This window comes from Prinia subflava, chromosome 3 (assembly GCF_021018805.1).
Source record: "Prinia subflava isolate CZ2003 ecotype Zambia chromosome 3, Cam_Psub_1.2, whole genome shotgun sequence".
Classification (NCBI taxonomy): Eukaryota; Metazoa; Chordata; class Aves; order Passeriformes; family Cisticolidae; genus Prinia; species Prinia subflava.
Window position 1 is genome coordinate 79,524,451 of NC_086249.1, and position 8,845 is coordinate 79,533,295.

Sequence of the window (8,845 nt, forward strand, 5' to 3'; positions counted from 1 at the left end):
GAACAAGTGTGCTCACTAGTACTGTAGCTAACAGGAAGCAGTAGTGTGTCACCTCCAGCTTCTGAGCAGAGCCTTTGCTGCAGACGCCCTTAAACTTCAAAGGGAGCTTCTGTCAGAACTCATGGGCCCCTTGCAGTCCTCTGCAGGTGGGTGCAGAACTTGTGATCAGGCAAACACCAGTGCTTTGTAGTCTGATAAGGTCTTCTCATGAAGCAGAGGAGGTGTTATTTTTCTCAGAGTATGAGTGAGCTATGAAAATTTTGGGACGATTTCAGGAGCAGTTAGTTACTCATTAGGAAGTAATGGCTACCGTCTGCTGGTAGTGTCACAGCATTCACATTACAGTAACCCATCCTAAACAGAGTTGCAGGGTATAGTTTTAAGATAATACTGATGATTTTAGATGTATTAAAATGATACTGAGGCTTGTAGGTGCAACTGGATTTGTCAGTTTTTTTGAGGTCATATTTAGCTTCTCTGTTCTTTGTCTAACAATAATGACAATAGGGGGAGGAGGCAGAGGTTGAGAGTTTGTACGTTTTTTAAGGTGCTAATTCCATAGCATTCAGAGTGTCCCATGTTTTCCTGGGGTTTTAATCCTGCCACTGTTGGATAGAAGCAATGAAACTGGCAACTGTTTAAAAAGTGAACTTTAGTCATGTTCTGTGACATGCAGTGATTGATAAGTACAGCATTCATGAGGAGAAAGTTTTTCTTTGAAAACAGGCATTAGGAAATATCCTAGTGGCTTATTTTAAATGGAAGAAAAAAATCTTCCTAGAGCTGTAGTTGAAGATCAGTGAAACCGGTTTGAGTTTCTGACCTATATAATACTGATTTTGGAACATGAAGATTACATAGGGAGGAGAATGGTATTTGGTTATATCCAAATGAAACAGAAGGGGTAGAAAAAGGAATTAACTCTTGAAGATGGTGTTTTCCAGCCTGACCATAAATCTTTGAGCTATGACTTTGAGTTTTTTGACTGGGTGACTGAGTAAGAGGGGAAGTGAGGGAAAACTTGGGTATGGAAGTGGAAGGAGTTGGGGAGTCCCAGGACAGGCTCACTGATGGGAGCTCAAAGGGTCTGGAATAGTTTGAAGAATGAGTGCATGAGAATATCTTTGTTGGAGAAAGGACATTGGGAAATGGAATTGGATTGAAAAGGAAATTTTGAAATAAGTTACAGGATCAGTAAAAGACTTTCAGAGGAAGCTGTTTTTCACAACATTGCCATTTATAAATGATAAAATTATCATTTCATTCTCAAACTGAGAGTGTGAAGAGGGAACTCTGTTTTTCCCATTTCACTTGTTTTTCCTTATATTGCTTTATCACTTGTTTTCACGGTAATTTTCAATTTTTTTTTTAAGATTGTTCAATTCCTCACTAAAGAAGTAAACAACTTCCTATCTTTTGTTTTCCACATTCTTACATTTCCACATGTAGGCAGCAGCTAGCTCATGGTCATCTCTAGATATAAGCAGGTGTTAAAATAAAGGTATTGCAAACAATTCGAAGTACTACTACACCTGGACTGTAGGTGCATTAGAGGTAATCTTTAATTTTCTGGTTTAGGAATTGATTTAACTTCAGGTTAGGTTTTTCAGGTTTAGGTCTTTCCAATTATGATGCTGAAGAAATATTCATAGTTTCCTTGCCACAAAGGTGTGTCTGTAACTCTGTTGCAGAATCATCAACTTTTCTGTAGACTTAAAGGATTAAAGCTTCCTTCTGATGTGCCTTTATTTGGTGTATGTGAGACTTTTATTCTTGGAAAAGTTACTGTGTAAACATCCAACTGTAGCAATTAATTTAAGAGGGAGAAGAGAGAAAAATTGGCCAGCAGTTAGAACAAAATAGCTTAAACAGTAAATAAAATAAACAGACTTGGAGCAAATCCAAGGAGGACAGCAGGGAACCAATTCAAACTGCATCGAACCAGCATACTTTGAAATGGTAGTGTTAAGAGCAATAGTTTATTTAGATTTTTTAATAGTATTTTTAATGAATTTGCATTTTTTAGGGCAGGAAGGAACTGAAATATAAACAAAAACAAACTCAGTGACTTGCTGTTCATTCGTGAGTCCTATAGAAGTTACTACTCTGAGACCAATAAAGGGTTTCAGGATTTTTGCAACAGCTGTTTGAGCTCTTCCATCTCTTTGCACCGGATGATGACTCTCAAAAGAATTAGATCAGCCTTTCCGCTTTTTACATTTTTTTAAATTAAATCAGATAATGAAAAGAATAAACTTCGTCACGTATTCTGCAGAAAATACGATAATGTCTTCTACTTATGTATTAATCTAACTAGCATGCTCAAGAGCTATGGAGAATAGACAATAGTTCATGAGAAATGTTCTTTCACTAAGGTTATAATTAAACTGGCATTAAGAGTATTTAATGTATTGTGTGGATCACCTCACAAAGACAGAAGTCTGGCTGGTGCCTGGGTCATAGGACAGTAGGTCAGAGGTCCAGCATCTCTCTGCGTGTCATTAGCACATCATTTATGGCCTAGAAATAATGATTCTTAATAGATACAAGGAGCTTTGAAAACTCATAATTTTGACATGCTAAAAACAACTGTGCTTTGTCAGAAATTATTAAATTGTTTTTGAGGGCAAAGTTATTATTTCACTTATTTTTAAACTTTTACCATAACATTGTTTCCTGTTCCTAAAACAAGCAAAAATGTTTAGTTCAGATTATGAACTTCCCATTTGTAAGTTCTTCTGTTTTAACTGAGAGCCTCTTGGTTACTGGTTTCTGTTTGGTGTAGACATCACTCATGGAAGCAGCAGAACTTAGCAAGATTTGATCCTGTTTTTTGAATACTAACCAGCTAATCTGTACTTGCTGCCTCATTCTGTCCTTAATGAGACCCTACAGACCTGCCTGTGTTCAGGACACAGTGACCAGCACAGCACCCAGACCCCGTGCTCTCAACTTCTCCATGAGCGCAGGGTCTGAAAGCTTCTGCAGAGCTTTCTGCAGGCCTATGCTTTGTTACTGTTTAATGGCTGCTGCTTGGAACTAGGGAGATTCCCCTGGAACCAGGTCCCAGGCCTGTGTGGCTATGGCTGCAGGAGGGTTTGTCCACTCTGCATTCAGGGCTTTAGCCACAGCAAGTGGTTGTACAGCCAGGTTAGCTTTAACCCAGTGGGATAGGTGCTGAAAATAAGCCAATATCAGTGTGAGTTCTGTGCAGCCCTCTTTGTGATGCTGCTGAGACAGGGGTTTAATATCAGACATAGCTGGCTAGCTATTTTAAAACAGCAGTTTTCATACTTGGAGTCAGGGATGGATGACAGGGCACAAAATGTATCTTGGGTGGAGCTCTGGAAATCCCAACAATATGCTCTTATGCACATTTCTTTCCATCGCTTTCTCCCACCCTTCCCAGTCCCCTCTTGGCAGTCACAGAGAGTGTTCCATGTATTTTGAGCCAGTGCTGCTCAATGCCAGAGGAAGCCTTTCCTGAAGGAGCCTGTGCTGACCCGGTCAAGGCCCGGTGACCCTGGATTATAGATGGAACAAGTAATTATCCTATGGGTGTTACATAAAATAATTTTTAAAGAAGTGATGTCTGTTGATCTGGCATGTGGTGGCTTGAGGTAGAAGAGGGTTAGGCCAAGGGTGTGGGGAGGTTGCTGCTGCCTTTAGCAGTACAAAAGGAGAAGTGCTGCTGCCCAAAGCCAAGCCTTGAGTCTGAGGAGTTGGACCAGGGCCAAATCAACAGGCATGGCAGGAGCTGTGTTTGCAGTGAGCAGGGCTCCTGGGAAGACAGAGAAAGCATTAGTGCTGAAACAGATGTGGGGGGGAGATGCAAGAGATGAGATTTTGGGATAGACAGGATGTGAGGGATGTGTAGGCAGAGGCCCATTTTATTGCAGGAATAAAGACAGCATATCTGAGAAAATGCTGTCCTCCAGCTTTTCTGGGTATGTACTCAGGGTGTGTTTGACCCCTCATAAATGCAGTGCAGAGGACTCAGGGTGTGGTTTTGTGAGCTGAAGTCTGGTGTCAGCAGTAACATGTGAGGGCTCCTGACCCCTCCACTTGCTCCTCTGCTGTGCCACAGTTGTACTCAGGATTGTTCCTAAGGCAGTGCTGTGAACCAGGTGGATTTTATTTAGCCTGGGTAAGCACAGGTTTGCAGTGCTGGCCCAGCCAAAGCAGCAGCGTGATGGGGAGAGGACCAAGGGACACAGTAAGATTGTCAAAAGCCTGGCACGTGCCTTCAGCGGTTTGTGCTTGAAGCCGTGCCTTTAGTGGGCTGCGACACTGCAGCAGTACCTCCAGAGTAGCACCAGCATTACTTAACTCGATTAAGTGTTTGTTACAAACTCCACTGTGTGCTTTTTATTATTCATTTTCCTGCTGGCTGGTGACACCTACTTCCATACACCTCTCACAGGGCAAACACATGCTCCCATCTGTCATATCCCACTCCTACATGGAAGGGAGCACCCAAGATTCATCAAAGAATGGCAAAAACCACAAGGGTCCAAAAGAAGCTCATGAAGTTTTATTAGCAAACTAGAGACTTGACACAGAGATTCATGTTTTGCCCCTGCTCTCTAGTAGTGAGAGGAATAATAAAAGAAAAGATGGAAGAAAGAGAAGGTGAAAGGGAGATCAGATTGCAGAGGAAAGGAGATCTGTCCTGGATCCAAGATCAATCCAGCTAACAGGGTATCCAGGGCCAGGGGGGTGCATCACCAAGGCTTTTTGGGGCAACCTGGTTATAGGTAAGTTTTCCCCTCCCTGAGATTAGGTTTCTTGCTCTTCATGTAAATGAATCAGCATGTGTACTCTTCTGGACCTTTATGGAAATGGAGGGAGCTTTGAGGGTCTTTTGGTGGTCTTGATCCCCCTCTACTGGACTTGCCTGCTCCTTGACCCCATTCCTGTGCCTGCACTGTTTTGTGTTGTATGGCCTCTATGGATCAGAACAGGAAAATTGGCCCCAGAAAAGTGCTGCCCTACCTCTGCACATCCCTCCTTTTCAGCCACATCCTTTTCTAACTTGCGTGTTTGAGTAGTCATCAGTATTTGAGACACAGCAGTACATTAAATCCTTATTTCCTAGGCTTCTACTCCATCTCTGTAGCCAGCCAGGTGCAAGAGGTGGCTGGAGACAGAGTTCAGCTGGAAGCAAGGGACACTGTGTCCTTCTTACCCTCCTATGGTGGTATGTGGTGAAGAAAGTGGAATGGTCTTATACTGGCTGTTTGGATGACAGTGTTTTCCTTGTTAAAGCAACTGATTGCCAGAATGAAGAGATTTATCATTGGAAATTGTTATGTCCTGAGTAACTTAATTAGTGCATAAATTCTATCTTTTGTGGGTGGTGATGTGATAGTGAGATTTGTACTGTGTTTTTCTTCTACAGAAAACTATATCTATTATATATGTTAAAAAGAAGTCTTTTTTTTACAAAGAAAATATACTCAATGGGAGAAATAATTCCCTATACGTGTGGTAATGAAGATAAAAGGTGCATGTATTTTTGTCTTCTGCAATGCAAAGCAAGAATGGCCCTCTAGTGGTCACGGCTTTAATCAAAGCGAAATGGGAAATTTTCTGCGTCTCGCCCAAGCCATATTGCAGTAATTGTTTTCTCCAGGGCACTCTTAGTGAGGAGGACATGCGTGATAAAAATTCTTCCCTTTTCCTTAACATTCTTGTGCTTCTAGATTGAGTAACTAAGATAATATTTGCAATTTAGTCATGCAATTGGCAGCTTCAGACTGTGTATCTGGGGAGCTTTCACTTAACTGACTTAACTGCGCACGTTAATAACAACGGCAATTATTTATTGAATAATAGGCTATTTGGTTTCTTAAGTAGCTAAAGCACCAAGCTGTGGAACAAAGAATAATGTAAATTACTGTCAACCGTATGACACAGTTTGTTACTGAAACTGCAAAATTATGCCGTCATTTTGTTGACTTTTATGTAATTTTTTTTCTTTTTGAATTCTTCTCAACAGCCCAGTGACTTCTCAGTATCTCTAAAGGCATCGGGGAAGAACAAGCATTTCAAGGTGCAGCTCGTGGACAATGTCTATTGTATTGGGCAGCGACGATTTAATACTATGGATGAGTTGGTGGAACACTACAAAAAGGCTCCCATCTTCACCAGTGAACACGGGGAAAAGCTATATCTTGTGAAAGCACTTCAGTGACGTTGAAGATGGACTTGGCCACCTGGGCCTCTTATAACTTACAAGCCTTAGGTCCTAAATTCACTTTTATAGAGCAGAGCAATATCTGAAGCAGGCTTAAGGAATAGGCTCTTTCTAAAGTGTTTGCTCTGTCAGTTGCTGTTTGTCCCTTTTTTTTTTTTTTTTTTTTTCCTCTTTTTGTGTTCCAGTTTTGTTAACCTCTGACCACCTCTCTTCAGGCTGAGAGTTTCCCTTGGGTGGCCATGACGAGCACTCACCTTCCCTGCAGAGTTCAAAACGCCCCTCTCCTGTGTACGTTTACATAGTTAGCTCAGATCAAGGAGGGGCGTTTTCAATTCAAACCAGTGTTAATCTGTTCAGACTGCTCCTGCAGGCAGAACTCTCCGTTCAGAGACATCGGGCACAGTTTGAATGCACTGAAGCTGCAGCTGCTTAAGTGAGAGAGAGTAGACGTAACAGTTGTGGCTGTGAGTTCTGTAGCTATATCGCTTACCAAGTAGGATAAAACAAAACCTCCTAGTTCCTAGAAGCACTCTTTACACTGTACTCTGCTATTACATTGCCTCTCTGACTCTTTGTAAAGAGTACACTAATTAAAAGCATTTTGTAATAGTACTTCTTAAACTACTATGGTAAGATTGTAGTAAAAGAAAACTAGTGTATTTTGGTCTGTAATTGCAACAAAGAGAAATTTTATTTGAAAGTTGATTACTAGAGAAAGAATAATTGAATTGTAAAGGCTGAATGTTTTGGTAATCTACAACCAAATGTGCCATCCACATAATGCTTTTTCCTCTTGCCCTTCTGCTTGTTTGAATTAAACGATTATGTATTTAATTCTCAAAGTAATATGTATCTGTAGCTGATTGTTGACACTAATACAGAAGATTAATAAAAACTGATCTTGGGACAGGGTGGGATGGGCTACCAACACTATATATATATTTGCTTTACAGAAAGAAATCTTCGGGTTTTACAGAGGATGGCGTGGTTGGTAGGAAGAGACACACAGAATGTTTATGAAGAAAATGCATTTTTCTCTTTTCTTTACATTTAAACTCCTTTATGGTTTAAATATACAGTCTTTAGATGGCACATTCCTGAGATTGAAGAAGGGATCATGAGATCTCAAAATCTTGCATACTCAGTTTTTTGGATATTGTAATAAAAAAGGTATTACGTCATGATGGAGTACTGGATTTATCCTTGGGTGGTAGTCTTGGTGTTACTTTAGCAAGGTGAAATAGAGTGAATAATGAATTTGTTTGTCTTGGAATTTGTGTGTCCTAAAAAGAAATCATCTGCAACTGCAGAGGACAGTTTCAGTATGAGGCAGTGTCTAATGAGCTCTGTGTTTCTTGTCTCTGTGATAATTATGTCCATTCATAGCTTTAATGAAAACTGCAAGATGGACCTTTAAAACACATTTCTTACCTATTCTGTGTTTCAGCCAGTAGTAGTGCAACTACCTCTGTGTATGACTCTAGAGCAGGTTAAGCAGATACGAGCACTGTCTGACTTGCTTTGGGGTAAATCATGCCACTGCCAGGAGGCTGCACTGGCACCTTTGCAAATGAACTGCAGCCTTTCTCAGATCCAAGAGGAAAGTACCATTTCTGAAGTTCTATGCACGTACTATTTTTCCACCTCTCTTGAAATCTTATTTCTGTAAGGTTTTCTGAATTGACGGCTTGTATTGGAACTAAAAAAAATGTATTTTTCTGTATGTGCATTAACTAAAAATTGGGCAGTGGCACTTGTGCTTGGTAAAGTTAATGAAAGAAAGCAGTGATTCAGAGCAATCCAAAATTATCATGCATTATCCTGAAGAGCACCTACCCACGACTGTCTTCTAAGAAGATAAAAGTTTTCCTTAGGAAGTTGGTGAGAAAGTTTACAACTTACCTACAGAAGGACTCCACAGTGGGGTTCTTAAAAATAATGAGTGAATTCTGCAGAGAATGTAGGGATTTGCCTTCTAATACCTAGCTTTTTCTTTAGGTGAATCTAAGCATGTACCGAGTATGGCAATAACATTAAGAAAGTGAGTTATATGTTGTAAGAGCATTTTCAGGTTTGAGTGAATTGCTTTTCAGTCTTATTGTCTCTTGGTAGTATTTGCAAAAATTATATATGGGAATGGTTTACCTTTTCAGTAAACTGATTATTCTAATTACTCTTTCATGCCCTGTATTCATTTTTTCCTGAAATATTCCCTATGTTTCCTGTTTCAGAAGCCTTCATATGCCCCTTGCAATCTTTTTCACTTTTTTCTAGTCCATTTTTACAAGCTCTCTTAGTTCCTAACTCCTTTCTAGTCTTAGTAGCTTAGAACTAAATAGACATCTGAATGAATGTTTTATGATATGCTTTATATTTTAATGAATTTATCAGATTTTCTTTGCTTGTTTTTGTTACCTCATCTGTAAACAGCTTCTGTGTCTTGAGGTGTAAATTGTAAAGTACTTTGTTTTGGAAGCAGTTATGTTTATGACCTGTAAATGACTAGCTCAAGTAATTTCTTCTTTTTTATTTCAAGTAAGTCTCACCTTGGTTTTTCCCATGCTGTATTTTATCAGCATGCTTTCCATTCAACAGGCTCATTAATAGCTCTTCAGTTGTTCCCATCATTATTGAGGTATGTTCATG

At 40.0% G+C, this 8,845-nt stretch overlaps 1 protein-coding gene across 1 annotated transcript in view; it reads left to right on the forward strand.

The window, feature by feature from the left end:
• The window catches only part of NCK2 (NCK adaptor protein 2), an 84,822-nt gene extending 77,442 nt beyond the window's left edge, over positions 1 to 7,380 (forward strand). Inside the window, exon 5 of the mRNA XM_063392667.1 lies at positions 6,002 to 7,380. Within this exon, the coding sequence (XP_063248737.1) occupies positions 6,002 to 6,196 (195 nt within the window). The 3' untranslated portion in view covers positions 6,197 to 7,380. The remainder of the gene's footprint in view (positions 1 to 6,001) is intronic.
• Positions 7,381 to 8,845: the final 1,465 nt, after the last annotated feature.